Source organism: Polyodon spathula, chromosome 56 (assembly GCF_017654505.1).
Source record: "Polyodon spathula isolate WHYD16114869_AA chromosome 56, ASM1765450v1, whole genome shotgun sequence".
Taxonomy (NCBI): Eukaryota; Metazoa; Chordata; class Actinopteri; order Acipenseriformes; family Polyodontidae; genus Polyodon; species Polyodon spathula.
Genome location: NC_054589.1, coordinates 874371 through 891519, shown reverse-complemented (window position 1 = coordinate 891519; position 17149 = coordinate 874371). Strand labels below are relative to the sequence as shown.

The 17149-nt window shown below is 36.9% G+C and overlaps 1 protein-coding gene across 1 annotated transcript; it reads right to left on the bottom strand.

Annotated features, from left to right (window-relative positions):
* Positions 1-13946: 13946 nt before the first annotated feature.
* Positions 13947-16726, bottom strand: LOC121307493 (beta-1,3-galactosyltransferase 9-like). The gene is made up of 2 exons (XM_041239675.1): positions 16641-16726; positions 13947-15982 (listed from the first exon to the last, which is right to left on the bottom strand). Exons 1-2 carry the CDS (start codon positions 16644-16646, stop codon positions 14879-14881), a joined length of 1110 nt encoding a protein of 369 aa, XP_041095609.1. The 5' UTR covers positions 16647-16726; the 3' UTR covers positions 13947-14878.
* Positions 16727-17149: the final 423 nt, after the last annotated feature.

Here is a 17149-nt window from a genome sequence, read left to right as displayed (position 1 = left end):
TATCTGATGCAAAAGAAATCCAGATGGCTGTTAGCATCAACCAGTCTAAGGGAATGCTATAAATATAAGGATCTCCTATAAGTTAATACAATGTACTAACGCAGTCAAAATCACAAAAAAACATGATTATACTCATGAATATTAAACCTAACAAAGATGTTTTTACATTTTAGAAAAATATGCATGGGTACTGGACTTGGTACTGGACTTGGTTGATTAATCATCATTAATCATGATGTGTACATTGTAGAATTCTATGGCTTTCAATCTTTGGCACATCAGTTTTGTATAAAATGTGGAGGGATCAAATCATCACCAGTAATGATCAATGGCTAGCATATGGAGAACAGCTGATACCTACGTTAGCATTCAAAACTGACTCTCGTCTCCAGACAGCGTACCTCCTGAGCAAAGATATCCTTTATACACGCACATGTTCTCGCCTCCACAGGTCTGCTGGAACACTTTCAGTTCCTCCTTCGAGTCTGTGCAGACCCCTCGTCCGAGGTATAACATTGTAATTGTTACGTTGGATTGCTTGGATGGTCTCACGCCTTTCCGTCGCTCCTGTGAAAAAAATGGTTTCGTCACCTGCAAGATCAATATACAGCACAGGTTTGTTCTGGTCTTTCAGTACTGCGTTTAAATACATCCTGAAGTAATAGTGTTCAGATTTTTGAAATAGCTAAATGTTCTCAAGATGTAGCTCAGTTGGTAGCCCCACACCGTATTGACTGCATTACGGCAGCTGTTAAAATATTTAAGAAAAGTTAGTAAAATTATTTCGAGGCCACACTTTTTTTCTCTGTATTTATAAGAAAAAAAAAAAAAACCTTGGCTCCGAAGTAAGTTTCATTTTCTTAACTTGTACATCTTGAAATTTTTATTTTATTTAAATTCAGATTACTTTTCTGAAATATCTTTTAACATTGTGTTTTGGTTAATTCCATTTTTATAAAAGATGACCTTTGTTAAGGATGAAAAAGACATTTGGCAAGTCGAAAAAGTGACTGGTGTTTAAGGACAGGGGCATTAAATTCTGGGTTTGGGCATTTTTCATACCCATGTTTTTTTATTCAATTTTATTTTATTTTTTAAAATTTGTGCCAGGTTTCGAAATCACAGTGTGGTTCTTTACAGACTTACAGAACCCAGGTTTGGAGTTTTGTATTGTGAAGATCGCTGTGAGTCAGTGGAGGACTCTGGCTTGTGAATCACTCTGGAGAGATAGGGTGAGGAGTGGCTGATGTTGTATTTTTTTGTCTCAGGGTGCAGTGGGGAGCGCGTCTCTCTAATAGTTGGCAGATATAGGGCCACCCCTCTGTCTCCAAATATGTGTTGCATGGCTGCTTTGTCTAACTGTAAAGAAAAGATCAGCATAATGAATTAGAACTTTGAAACATCTGTTTCCTGCTGGTACCTAACCACTTCCTGTGCTGCAGGTCACATGATCTGATTTTTAACCAGACCACTGGAGAAAGACTGCACAGGGATTAATTGCAGTTGTAATTTAATTCTGGCATTGTATTTGACATCTGGCAACACGCATTAGTGTAAAACATTAATAACAAGCAATATAAACTTAAAGAGGCAGTGATAATGTTGCTGGTTCTAATAGGAATCAAGTCATTCTAGGGCTCATTAACTAAGATGGATATATGTTATTCAGGACAATACTGGATGACATAAAATGAATGTATTAAAAAAAAACTGCCACACATGACTTTTAGCCTTTCACAATTGAAAATGTTTGTAGCTAGCAGATTAATCCCATGAATCTTATCTGTTCTGCACTTGCATTAGCAGTGTACTGTAGGTCTCACACATGCAGTTTTAAAATAAACACCTGTTGTAGCAAACATGCATTTTCGGACGGACGGACGGACGGACGGACGGACGGGACGGACGGACAGACGGAGGGAGGGAGGGAGGGAGGGAGGGAGTCACCTCAGCAGTGATGTCAGAGCCAAATTATGTTACTGGCTGAAACCATGTCAGTCAATGTCAGGGGATGCAGCTGGTTGGTTAATGACAGGATATAAGCCAAGAAAAGGCAACAGCTTTCATACAGAGATTTCTTTAACCTAGCGTGTACAACATATCATGTTTTAAAATAGAAAATCATGTTCATTGTAATATGTGTGTCTTTCAAAACTCCACACATATTACGATTGACAGTATACGACAGGTAAGATTAAAAGGTTTTAATCACTTTAATGATACAAGGTTAGTAATATAAATGGTTCACATGATGGTACCTGATGAATCTCAAAAGCTCTTAGATCTTCAAGTAAAAACAAGCCCCCTTCACTCCCATTGCTGGAGAATATGCTGTCCATTGTAATAGGGTGGAGGCGCACAGGCCTCTGGTTTCTACCCAGTGTGCCATATCTTGGGAGATAAGTAGTCTACAATGAATGCAAATAATAACGTTGAAGTACATTCATAATGCACAGGAAACCTGAGAACATAACAAAAATAAAGTAGAGACTAAGCCTTTAGGCACAGTGTTGCCTTGTTTAATTCAGGGGAGAAAAACCATGTCAACTTTGAGTCTAGATTGTTTGGGCTGTCCAAGCAACTGAGGCATGTGAGATTCAAAAACAGAGTAAATCACTAAAATGGTTACTCAGTCAAAAACGTCCTTTTAGGGCCTAAGAAGCCACACACTTTTTCATTTCCACCTTCCTGTTTTCTCTCCATATCCCACTGTCTGCAGTTCCTCCAGAAAAAAAAGCATGTGTGTAGGCTTTTAAATATCACCAAGCACATCGTCAATAACTTGCTTCGTGTGTTTATATTACAAAAACAACTTCACCTCAAGTGAGGTTTGCTCTATAATTACAGTTTCTATTGTTGTGCCAAAGAAATGTTTAATGGCAAAATTGAGAGATTCTGTTTCAAAATGAAAGCGCTTTTAATGATGTCCTTTTAAAATGAAACTCACCATCACCCCCAATCATCACTCAAAGCTACACAAAATGTAAATACTTAAATTTTCAACCTTATTTCCCCTCGGGCCTTGGGTCCACAAGGAACAAAAAACGACGTGTTAAATATATCAAATTACTTTTAACATGTATAATGTTGAAAAGTAGTTTTAAAAGAATGAGTTGATTTAGTTTACATTTTTCAAGTTCAAAAACATATTGGGACTGTTGGATAATATAATACTTATTTGTTATGCAAATATAAATATTAATATTTCCTTATTTTTTATTTATTAACCATCAATTTATTAAATATCCAACGTCAATAAAAAAGGCAAGGTAATAAAGACATGTGTTGTGATGTGAAACGCACAAAGAAATATGACATTTTTGAGATATTTTGCTTTTTGACGTTTCAGGAAATTATCATATGCATTAGGTACTTTGTCTATAAAGTTTCTGTATACAGATGTGCTGTGCTGTACTGTATTACAACAAATTACAGTATAGAATATGTTTATTTTCATAACTACACTATAAATCTGTATTATAACATATTGTCCAAGTTTAAGCAGCAAGACTGCACCAGTTGTGTTTGCACATAGGAAATATTAATTGCTTCTAAAAGAAGAGCTCTTGGTGATCAGTACATGGTGCTGATTCACTGGCTTAGTTGGCATGCAGTTCCCTGAGGTTCCAATGCTGCTCAGTGATACAGTGGGGAGGGGCGAGAGAGACCGATCGTCCTCCTTTATTTTTTGTTTCTTCTTCTAAATATAGGGTCATGGCATAAAAAAAAATCATTAATGTGTAATCCTTTGTATGTTTAATAATAAGTAGATTTCAAAGTGATTTTATTTTCTATTTTTTACCTTTACACTTCCCTCTCATGGTGTTCTCAATAACGATGTGTAGTTACTTGACATATATAGTTCAGACAGAGAGAGTAGGTGGGGCTGGCAAAGCTGCAGAGTCACATTGTCACATGATTTTTACAGAACGAGGAAAGCTGCTCAACCTTGGCACTTAGGATTCTTCAGCCAAGTTCAAAGCCAGGTATGGGCAGATTTAGAGAAAGGCATGAAAATAACTCAAGAAGGGAAGAAAGAGAGATACACATTTCAGCTTTTTTGGAGGCTGATTTATCTCACAGGTTCTTTGGTATAACATCTTTTCTTATTTGACTACCAATGAAGCATGACTGGACATTTGTTGACATGTTACGTGGTCGGTGTCTGCAACTGTCACTAATAATATACAATTCCAGAAAAGCCTGGCCACAATCTACATATGCCCATGCGTATAAAACAGACTTGCCCTTTCATCATCTCTCTCATATAAGAAGGCCTTGTCAAGGAGGTTTTGTAGAACCACTCTGTTTCTTCTGTGTTGCTGTTCTAGCGTATAAACCCTCTTGGATGTCATCTCTCCCCTTTTTCCAGCCTGCAGAATAAATCAGTTAAAAAAAAAAAATCTGTATTCGTCATCTTATAAGCATAAGGGAATGTTGTAATGTTGTAATTTGTCTTAATGTGTCATTTCTAAGGTTGGAATGATTTTTCAAGTTAATTATAATTAGTGAGCGTAATTATACAGTTAATCAAAGAAACAACTTTAATGGTAAAACATCAAAATTTGCTTCCAGTGAAAAAATGCTTCCCCTATTCTGCATGTGTACTGGGCAGTGCTGTGTGTTGCACTGATGACATGAGGTTAAAAGCTATTTAACCACAAATGTAAATGAGCTGTTTTGCATAGAGGTTAAGATGCTTACTTGTGCTGTGCGAGGTCACCAGTTCTGCTGCCTCTACCCTTACATATGATTCCAAACAGACCAACTCATTCATTCTTATTACCTTCAATGAAATAACTTAAATATGATATCTGCAGGGGTCCCTGAATGTCTCACCTTTTAGAAGCGCAGCCGCATGGTGCGCAGGGTGTCATACAGCGCAGGTTCGCGTCCTGGCCATGCGAAGCAGGTCGGTTTTTGCTGGGAATTCTCAAGGGAGCATCGGATTGGCTCTAGCGCTCCTGTGGGTTAGGGAGGCAAAACTGGCAGGGACTATTTCTCCTCATCGCGCTACAGCGAACCCTGCTGGCCAGGTGCCCAGTGAGCTCAAAGGCGGACATCTGCAGGGCTGGCCTTTGTCTTCCAGAAGTTATATATATATATATATATATATATATATATATATATATATATTCAGTGTGATATTAAGCATATTTAAAATTGTTAGCTTAAACATTGTATTTAGTCCGAATGCAGCCAACTCCACAAATCATAAATTGTATTTTCTTTATTATGTTTTTATTTCTTTATTATTTTTTTGTAAATCAACTTATAGCTCAACTGATCCTAGGTGTGATTATATAAAAATGAATCTGGCACTGGGGTGCATTATTATAGAATTCATATGTAAAGGTCAAAACTAGCTATATAGTCTACTATTTAGATTAAATATAAGAATGTATTCTCAAAGGTTTGTAAGGACCATATAAGTATATGGTATATTGGAAACCTTATGAAATGTGTCTTGTTATAAAATCCAGGTGTCTACATCAACCTGGCCATCGAAACTTGAACACGGTGAAGGACAAAGGAGTATCGGATGTCAGCAATCTGTCAAAGTGACAGGGACTCATTTTCTTTCTAAATAATACATGAAACAAGTTATTTGCAAGATGTTATGGAGCGTCATTAGATCATAAGTGTTGGGGAATGTTTCTGGAAGACTCAAGGTTGCTTTTACATTGATTAATAGCTCATTAATAGTCATACTAGTAATAGCACAGTAATACTAAAGGACTGTAATAAAGATCACTGAGTATTAAATTTTTTTTAGCACAATATTTGTACCGTAAGTAGACAATTGTAGGGTTAAGGTTAGGTTATTTAAAAAAGATGTACACATTAAGTACCTTGTAACCAAAATTACAAACACTAAACTTAGGAACTGACCGGTCTACCAAACCCCTACTTTCATCTGGAAGTATGCAATCACTCAACCATATGTGCAATGCAACCAGATCTGGTACTGTTTTAAAGACATAACAGTATGAGTATTGTATGACTGTGTTGTATCCTTATATTATTCTTCAGATTAGGGTGTAGTTAGCAGGTGTACACATTTAATAAAACAATTGAAAACAATCTCCATTCCCAAGGGGTTTGTAACTCTGAGGTTGCACTGTATAATTACATTGTAATTCTGTATAAGTATATTTGTATTAACCAAGTAACTACAGTACTATGTAAATATACAATAATTAGAGACACAAAATAGAAAAGAGATTCATATCAGTTATTACCCTGATTTAACAATATTTGTTGCAAATGCTTCACTTTTTCAATAAACAACAGGGAACCTTCAACAGGCTGCCTGATGATCTGGACCCCATGTATTCATTCTATAGGGTGATTTTGCATCACCCTATAGAATGAACACATTCTGCTTCATAAAGTCCAAAGAAACATGTTGAATAATGTTATATTAACATATTGAATTACATACCACTTTGTAGTTTTCCAAATACAAAAAAAATTAAAAACTGACAGCTCAAAATCTAACATGACATACTGTATTACTGTTATGGCTTCCAGTAGATTTTTGTGATATCATTACATGATGTTAAATAAAAGCTCTAAATTATGTTCATAAAGCACTAATTATGTCTCAATTGTAAAATTCTAGGTGACGCAAAACTTTTTGCCATAGCTGTATGCAGAGTTCCAGATAAGCTGCTTAATTGCTGTTTTTACGCATAAAAAAACAGAAATATACACTAAATTTAAATCGAATGCATACAAATAAGCATAGCAATTTAACAGCACAGCTTGTCTACACCTCTAAAACTTCCACTAACAACTGCATATCCTAGCATACAATGTCTTCAGTTACTAGGAAACTGTATTCAACAAAAAACAATCCTACATTCAGTAAGAAAGCCGCTCAGAGCAGCTCAGGGAAAGAGCCCACTTAACGGCATGCTCAGTTCCACTTCCCCTGAGCAGCTCAGAGCTGCAGAGCAGATTTCATCAGTGATCTGAGTGAGCGGAAACTTTCTCGCTCTTTGATGCTCAGTTACTGAAAGCACCCATTATCCAATCACTGGCTAGCCCTGTTGTCTTTGCAGCCAATCACAATAAGAACAAGAAAAATTCGAAGCTACCCAGGTTGAAGCGTAAACATTCCAGTGCAGCTACAAATCCAACTGGAACCATCGTCAGAGGCAACTGCTAAAAAAAAGTGCCTATAATATTAAACAAAGTGTTTTATAACTTATGAATGCATTTCCTTATTTTATTTACCTGTATGGCTTTATATTAAAGTTGTAACATGTTCACTGAGTTTAAGAATTTAATGTTAAAATATAAGTAACAAAATTAATTTGCAGAGTCAGTGTGATACCTCAAAAAAAGAAAAAAAATTGCTGAGCCGATAAAGAACCCTGCAGAACACACGTACAGCTGTATAGGAGTTCAGAGTAACACTGTAGTTAAAATGGAAGGCTCGTTTTTAATGCCTGCCCCATTAACATTAAAGATTGTACAGTATTTACTGAGATTACTTGTGACCTCAAGGTAATGTTGCATTTGACCCCCTGAAAATACATTTTACTCTCTAAGTGTTAAAATTAGAGGGTAAGTTACTCCCAGACCCAAAACCTTATCTGGAGTACTGGCTGTATGATATAAATTAAACAGTCCATATAAATTCATATCTCTTGGAAATAGCCACACATGCGCTTTCTATTCATGTTTATATGAATTTGGAAGGATATATAAAAACTACAAGTGCATTACAAAACTCATAACACTCAGTATCCAAAACGTTTCTCTTACAGTTTTACCACAGTTTTATTTTATTGTATATTAGACAAACTAAACCACACAAAGTGGAAATAGTAAAACAGTTTATTATAAAAAAAAAATGGCATGTCTAAAATAAATTAAATGCACTGTACTTAAGTATTTATATACCAAATTATTATTATTATTATTATTATTATTATTATTATTATTATTATTATTATTATTATTATTATTATTATTATTATTCAATAAAGCTGTAATTCAGCTAGGTTTTTATTTTATTTTTGGCTAATGATGTAATAGCCCCCTACAGTACTAACAAATACAAGTCTCAAGAATGTGTCAGTTACCAGTAATGGAAATGCATACAGTCTGATATAACTAATAAACAAGCATCTTACCCAAGCCGCTGGCTGTCCATTATGTCTTCCTGTACAGTTGAAGAATGGTAACAGTGAGGCCTCTGTGACTGCACTGTTAAGGTACAGTACTGTAAGTCGCTGTCTTTCTTGGCTCTTCTCACTGATGTAACTCAAGATGCAGTCAAGTTAGTTGCTAAGATCTGCTTGAGGTAACAACTACTTGCTTAATGAATCTTTAAACGCTACTCCAGTTTTCTTTATATTTGCATATGCATATTGTCATTTGGAAAATACATTATTTCAAGTGAATGTATTCTAAATTATTTTTGAAATTCTAAAAAGTGACAATAGTTTCAGATGAGGTCACTATTGCATAACAAGTGAACTGATATCAGCTGCTTCAGTGACTGACAACAAGAAACAAACCTGGCTGATAAGGATAGTCATACTGTCTCAGTCTCTAAGGAACTTTGTCAGAAAAGTTGCTTTATTCTGCAAATTTCATTGTGGTAATGGAAATTCCAAATGGGTAGAGTGGGGTATTTAGAAAAATAAATATTTTTAACTATCAATGGTAAATCAATTGAGAATAATCCATTTTTATGCTCTAATTCACATGTCCCACACATGTAATTGAATGCACATTCTTCAGTAATATTTACAGCATTTTTTTTTAGTGCAAGGGTATTAACACTAGTCAGAAAACTGAAGCACAAACAGGTTTAGCTAAAATGCATATAAAATGCATGTCACTCCTGAAGAACAAGATTAGTGCAGCTTTTACCAAGCGTTTCCTGCAGAAAACATTCGCACACTAGCATTATGGTTCGTATGCAGAAGTATTCATTTTCAATGAAGCATTACAGACAGTTTTTTGGCAGTAATGGTCCACCTGGTTTTATTTTTCTTCCATTGGGAGGAAACATTTTCTTAAAAATAAGTTCCTTTTTTTCCATTCTATTCTTCTTTTGGTGCTTAGGGATATTACTTCCTGCTTCTGGGGATGAGGTCTCAAGCAGGTTTTCTGAGATTATTTTTTGGGGAATCATTTTTCCAGCCCCTGTCATATAAGAAAAATAATACCGAACCCACATAGACCCAGGCTTCTCAACCAACTGGAAAACGTATTCCAGACTAGATTAGGAGCGGTGATCAGTTCAGAAGATGGATGGTAGAGAGAGAAAGGAATGCTTCCTGGGGACACATGGATCGTGTCTAATAATTTACCCTTGAGCAGTTCATTCTTACAGGGAACTCAGCTCATTTACAGATGTTAAGGGTTTAATAGAAACTCCAGTAACATCCTTGACACACAGTCTGTAACGTTGTATTTCTCTGTCGCAAGTCAGTTCCAATTACAATGGGAAAACCAGCAGACTTTGATAAAGGGCTATCAGTGTGCAGTTCCTGGACACACATTCCCTCCTGAACAATGTAAAAACCTTGCAGACTTCCCTTTAAAATGTTTACCACAGTAAATGTGCATGTTAGTTATAATATGTATTTACTTCAGTTTGCCATGGTGCGCCATGTTTTTCATATACTTTACCATACCCCTTAGTGCTTCAGAATGATTTACCATGCTGTCACTGCTGTATTCTGTATTACAGTTTGCCAGGCTTTTACTGTGGTAAATGTTTTAACGTGTTGCTGCATCCAGTAAGTTGTCCTGACACTGTACTGAAACTATAAAGGTGTTCCAGACTTATTGTCTGACCCTGCGTACTGCATGTGAAATCAGAAACACAATACATTTTCATCAGGGTCAGACTGTTCCACAGAACAATATATCTGGTCTAGCTCTGTCTACACACCTGATAGATAGCCCAAGCTATCAGCCTACATTACCGAGATGACCTCTATTGATTCCGTATTAAATGGTTGGGGAAACCCTTTGGTAAGCACTGGTGCCTGCAGCATGTATTAATGATGTGCTTCTTGATGCCGTTTGCTTTGTTTGGTAGATGGGTAGTAAAACAAATGCAGTTTCATGTCTTAGATTTTAGTGATATTGTATCCATGTGAAGCCAGGGATGCTATTTGTCCCTAACTTGATTGCAACCGGCTGCCTTGTACTTGCATGCCCTCTTGACACGAGTCATTGTCCTAGTTTGAAGACGTGATTATTATATTGTGTGTTTCACAGTGTCAGATCTTGTATTTATCCAGTCTGTACAAGCGAGTGAGCCAGAAAGGACAAGGATTTATAAAAAGGAAATTTTGCCTAAAAGTGATGGCCACAAATTAAATATATACCATGGAAGTTGTTTCCCCTTTATTGGAACTACCATGGGCTATCTTTTCAGAAATGAGCATTGTGTACATTGACATGTGCATTGAATCCTATGTAGGCAGTTTTGTTAATTTTAGGGTCATTTTTCCTACTTTTTTAAATGAGTGACAAAAAAAAAAAATTTACCAATTAAACATGTTTGGGATGAACTTGAACAATGCATTCAAAATCACAATCCTCTGTCCATCCAAGCACCTCGTGATGTGGACGGGCAAGTGATCAGGGCAAGCAGAGGCCCAGATTGATACCAGGCACAGGCCCTAAAATAAAAAGAGCCATTTTTGCCAGCGAACATGAATTGTTATAATAAGGATTTTGGACTCGAAGGGGCTACTTATTTTTGGGTCTCAGGCATTTCATTTAAGAAGAGTCAAAGGTGTGGGTTGATGTAAAGTCCCCAGGAAGAAATAAGGTAAGTAGGAAAGGGTCCAAACTATTACTAAGCCTGTCAAAGAGATCAAACCAAACCATTCGAGCTGGCTGCTTTCCCAAAGTGCGGGAAAGTAATAGCACATATTAGCATTACATCACCTGGCAAGGATTAAGAAGCCTCAACAAACCTGCTGTGCATCTCCTAGACCTGAAGCAGGCTTTCAAGTGGAGTGCCTGTCACACAGGTCTCATGCAGGGTCGTTAAGAGCACAGGGTCTCCAGAGGGTCACATTTCTCAAGCAGGATATTTAGTTGTAAACAGTAGTAAATGCTTCTATGAAGCCTGCCAGAGAAACCACTCTTTGCCCACGTGGGAAAATGATTTCACTTCCCATCTCTTTCATGCTATTTCAATGCTCTGAAAACACAATTACATTACCCTCTTCTGGGACTGGATCGTGTCCAATTGAAGCAGGCTATGAGATTCATTTTTGCAGTTTCCTGGTAAACGGTGTCCTTAGTGACCAAATGTGTCCCTCGGTTAAAACGCTGCATTGAAAAGAACCAGCTGGAATGATATTTCTGTTGAATAGGCTGGAGCTGCATAGGGTACAGGTCTGTGCCTTCTTCACAGTGTTTGAAACAGGACTGCCAGTGACATTCGTTCCTCGTCACAGTTGTAAATGTAATATTAGCAATATAGAAAAGTAGATCACTATGACAATACAAAACAATCAGACGGCCAGGCAAACAGCCTCAGCAAGTTTCATCATTGCATAATAATAGTTTCTCAAGCTATATGCAAAACAGCCAGACAGTCTGATAGCTGACAAACAGATGATGATACTTTATATAACTTGTGGTAAAGAGCCATACATACAGACAGCTATATACTTTTTAATATCTGAAGTGAACTAATATCTGATCCATAGGCTGTTCAATGCAATTCTTATTTCAATTCTCAAGCTCTCAAAGCAGCAGCAGCAGCACTGTTCATGCTGGTATAATAAAGGTGTGCAATATTGACAGTGTTTGTCCTAGCTGACAGTAACCTGTCAGTCAGAAGCTGGTTAACACTACAAGTTTATGTAAATTAGGGGCACACAGCGCCCTCCTATGGCCTAGAGTGGAAGTTATGATAAAAAGTGGAGCACACCTTATGGCAACTCTAACTAGTACCTATCAGTGGCATTGCTGTTTAAAGCACTAAAAATAGAAATAGAAATAGACAAGGCTCCCGAGTGGTGCATCCACTCCGCATGGAGTGCAGAAGGCCAGGCTATTCCATTGTTCCCGGGAGTGGCGTACAATTGTCCGAGTGCCGCCTGGGGTTGAGAGGGCTTAGGTAGGCCAAGGCGTCCTTGGCTCATTGCGTACCAGTGACCCCTGTAGACTGGCTGGGCGCCTGTGGACCTGCCTGCAAGCAGTTCAGGGCTGCATGGTCCTCCGACGCTGTAGCTCTGAGTTAGCTGCATGGCAGGCCTGCAGAGTGAAAAGAAGTGGATGGTCGACGACACACATTTCAGAGGACTCGTGTGTTCGTCTTCAACGTCTGCAGGGGTAAGCCAGGCTTCAAATTGGGGAATAAATTGGGTAAAAAAAATGGAAATTCCAAATTTTAAATAAATAAAAATAGAAACAGATCTAGAAGTTTGCCTCAGAGGAGACCACATATTTGGCTTTTTTTTTTAAATGACCTCAGAGGAGAAAAACAAACTCACTTATTTGAGATAATTTGGAAAAATATACCAGTTAAATCAAATAGGAATAATACAAATACATAAAAGCATCACACATCAATGGTTTTATAGAAGCAGAATGTTTTTACAGGTTGCAGGATCTTGTGCCAGATTCATTTTTTAAGACTGACAAGGGTTATAAAAGCAGATGCCGAGGGAATTAAATAATTCTAACAGTCCAACAAGAATAGAGCTTATGGAATCAATCTGATCTAAAATACATTACATGCTGTCCAACACAATGATGAAATTATCCACAAACAGAGCCACAGCGTAAGGATTCTCACAAGCTGAAAGCAATTCTTAGTGACTGAAAGCATTTGTGATGAATATCAGACAGTACTTTGTGCCAGTCATTTTCATTATAAGAACTTTGCAGATGCTTTAAAGCTGTAATTCCTGAAGCAGATCCAGCAGAAACCTGGTGATTTATGAAAGATATTGTGATATGGAGAGCTTTACATTCTAGTTTACATAATTTAAAGAAAAATTTAAAAACTATAATGAATCTTTGCCATTATAAATGTATTGCAATATGTCAAAAGTGTGTCATGTCTATTCAGTATTGCACATACTATTACTGACTTCTTCCATCTCACAGATCTGGAATTAATTGTCAATTGACATATTGTGCAATAAGTAATGGATATAGTTAGCACACAACATACAATTATCTTATCGCTTTAATTAAAGATTTAGTTTAAATGTTTGTAAATTACAAGACATCCACATTTCATTATAATGTGTGCGTGTGTGAAGTGGATTCTGCACCTGGCACTTCTACCGCAGCTTCAGACCTGCAGTCAGTGGCTTCTCGGAGCAGAGGCAGGGTGTAGGGACCGGCAGATGAGTACAGGAACATTAGGATGCTCAGCCTGGTACTCCTCCTAGAGAACTGCCAGTGTATGAAGCGACTCAGGATCCTCGTATGTATTTTTACATATCCCTGGTTCTCAATATCATACCATTTTTTATTATATTGTAGTGTAACCCCCACATTTTCCACATACATTTATAGGCTACTTTAATTAAATAAAACTTTTAGATGTTATGCATATATTGTTTTTTAATTAGTAAAATTTGTATTTAGTAGAAGTTTTATTTTATAAAATATATAAATATCCCCTCCCCTAAATTACTATGAATTAAGTAATCTGCATTGGTATGGCTGACTTTTTTTCCTAAGTCAGAACAGCATAGCAACACATTTCCTGAAAAGTACAGCAAAAACATTGTGAGGAAAACAGTCATGACTTGTGCATGTAAACGCTGTCTGTGTTGTCTCCAATTACAGTAAAACCTTTAGTTTTTTTTCATGCAAGAGCAATGGATGTAATTAATAATTGTTTCTTAAAATTGAAAACAAATTTTTTTTTTTAAACTTAAAAATGATGAATGCAGCTGCCTAATGTAACATTTCAGTCATTTGTAATGATGTATTAGTATTTGTATTATTATAGAAAGTTGTGTGCCATTTATCAAATATGCTTTAAAAGGTCAGAAACATTGCCTAAAGCGAGAATTAATTTTGTGCTAGTTTTTTTTTTCTTTAATATAATTTCTTAACACGCAGTTCAAATCATACCATACAGTATTTATAATCCAAAACATTTCTCAAAACACAAGATTAAATACAAACCCATTTTCTAAAGCCTGTAATCTAAGGAATGTACATTGGTCTCCAACATATTTAAGGATATTACATATTTGTCCATTTATAATATTCTAAATAATATTTACTGGGTGAAAATTAATTCTTCATAACTCACTGTGCATTGTTCTGGTATCCCTGCCAGAATTCAGTGTTTCTAATATTGCGAACATCAATTGTCAACAATCCTGCAATCTGCAGCTGTCGTCTCCATTTACCAGTTGCTTCTGACCAATCAGCAGATGTCTACTGGTTCATGTGCTATTCTTTAAAGGTGTACAATGTTGTGGCTGATGATTTCCTAGTTGTATTTGCACTCTGACATACAGATGCTTTGACTTTTTTCATGCACATATTGTGATTCAGTTCTCACTTTTTTTATGCCTTTTCTACCAACTGTAACATTTTCCAGACAATGTCACCTTTCAATGCTTCCAGCCCCACGTACTTTACAGAGAGACTAAAGAATTTAAAGAGGTCACATTGTCACATGTTTTAAATAGAATGAGGAAGGCTGTTCAATTCTGGCATTAAGGATTCTTCAGGCAAGCTCAAAGTCAGGTAAACATTAGAATAACTCAATATTGGAGCACTAGCAGCCAGCTCCACACAGAAAGTGGAAAGTGAGTGGGGGGTGGGGGGGTGGGGGGAGTGTTAATTTGAAAATAAATACAACACTGGAAAATAAAGGAATTGTCTCAGTTAAAATATTCTTTTATGGCTGAGCCTCCCCTTCCTTTAAAGTGCCTGTACTAAAGAAAGAAATCTTATCCAAGTAGGTTAATGCTTTACAAGAAACAAGCCCGTAGTAAGTTTCAAACAGCGTGCAACTTTTCCCATCATTTATGTCCTTCCAAATCATTGACAGCTCTTCAGGTTTCATTTCCAAAGATGTGAAGATAAACTTATAGCAGCAGTTATTGTATCTGATGTGCTTTTCCCCAGAGAACCGGGAGCTGTGAGTTGGAGCAATGCCTGCTTTTTTAGCACAGATTCCAACAAATACATCATGAGGAACTGGTATCTTCATCGCTGTGGAAGCTACATATATTTTTCGTGCTACATCTTGGGAAATAACAAAGGCTGCACCTGTGCAGTAATCGGGATAATACTTTTCTGAGTACTGGCTGACTGGTACAAAATCTTTGCTTTGAGGGTCCCGGTTGGGCATTTCGTGATGGATTACCCTTCCAATGTAGAGATCCTCAGGGTGTCTTCTTAAGCTCAGTAAATACTCCACCAAGCTTACATAGTTGGCAAACATAGTCTCGTCACTTTTTAGAATAAAGCGGGCAATGGGACAGAAGGTTACAGTCCACTGCATAGCTAGAATGGTCTTGTTGGGTAGGTTATTGTAAGAATCAGTGAATTTCCCTTGGATGATATCTCCATGTCTTTCAGATTCGTCCATGACAGTAGCTTGGGTGGCTTTAGAATCAGAAGCACCCAGAACGAATAAAGTGAGGATTGAAAAGCCCTTGACGTTGGTGATGTTGGCCCATGTTTTCCTGATCTCATCCCTTCGGGATGCGTTATCCGGTTTACTGAAGATCATCGATAACAAAAAGATGTCTTGGCCTGAGCAGGCATCAGGGCTGCTGATAGTGTAGTATTTGGAAGCATTGCTCTTCACGGTGGTCATATCCAGCTTTCTAGCTCTTTCACGAAGCTCTAGCACTTTAACATCGGTGTATGTGCCCGGGGAGGACTGAAGAAGATATTCTTCAACAAAATCGCCACCAAAGAGTAAGGCATGGAAGAGGAGGACGTTGAAGAGAAGGAAGCACCACTGGTGTGTGCGCAGCCTGCAGAATGTCAGCTGCAACAGAAGGGTTTGAAATGCATGTGTTCATTCAATGGCAATTCTGCACATTTGATCAGAGAAACAGGGTTCCAGAAGACATGATTCACTTCTCTGGCACTTGATTAAATATCAGGCTGAAGGCATAACATACATAAATATTGCAAATGTACGGTGGATTTGAAAACCTAACCTTGTATAAATATGAAGTATAAATATACCCCACCAGGAGTTCAATAGTTAAGGTTTTATATACATATTAAGCTGATCTTAACTTAACTTTAACTTATCAGTTGCTTAAATACTGTTTTGTGTTTGCTTTAAAGTTTGATATTCCTGAACCATTTCTGGATTGTAGTTTTATATGATTATATAGGCTTTTCCACTGCAGTCACTCAAATTATGTAATAACAATTTTAAATACAATACATTAACATACATAACCATCTCTCAAAAGGATTGGAGGCTAGAATTAAGGTAATACAATAATATATAAATACTTTACATATGTTGTCATAACTGGTGATAATAGCATGATTAAGTAAAGTGTTATACAAAGAACATGTCCGTGTTTTGCTATGAATAGATGTCAGTAGTTCACAAGAGCATTCATTACATGGAAACCCATTATAATTATCAAAGAGAGAAAATTATAGTAAATGAAAAATCTACTTACTTGCATGGTAAAATAGGATCACATTCAGTAGAGCTGTAATTTTTGGTCAGTGCGATTATGAACATGTACATAAAAATGCAATGTAGACCACGGATTAGGTTCCCTCTCCACCTGACCTTAGTTTCCTAGTCACCTGATGCGAACAGGTGTAATTCAATATCTTATACACTGGTCAAATGTCTTAGACAAGGAGAGCTTCTTGACACATAAAATCATAATGCGTGACATTTCAGGTAGGATGGGAATGTAAGAGTTTGTAGGAAGGTATTTTTTTTTTTACTCCTTGTCAACAACAACAACAAAAAAACAATAACAAAAACTAACTCAGAAATATATTACAGGAATTATATGGAAACAGTTATACATTATTTAACAGGTAATGGGATCCACCTGTGGTGCTTTGTTGCTATATGAAAGGAAGCCTTAGGAAAAACAAAAACAAGGTTGTATGGACTTCATGATGAAGCTAATACTTCACCTTGTTCTTTCCTTAAAACCATTAGAACATA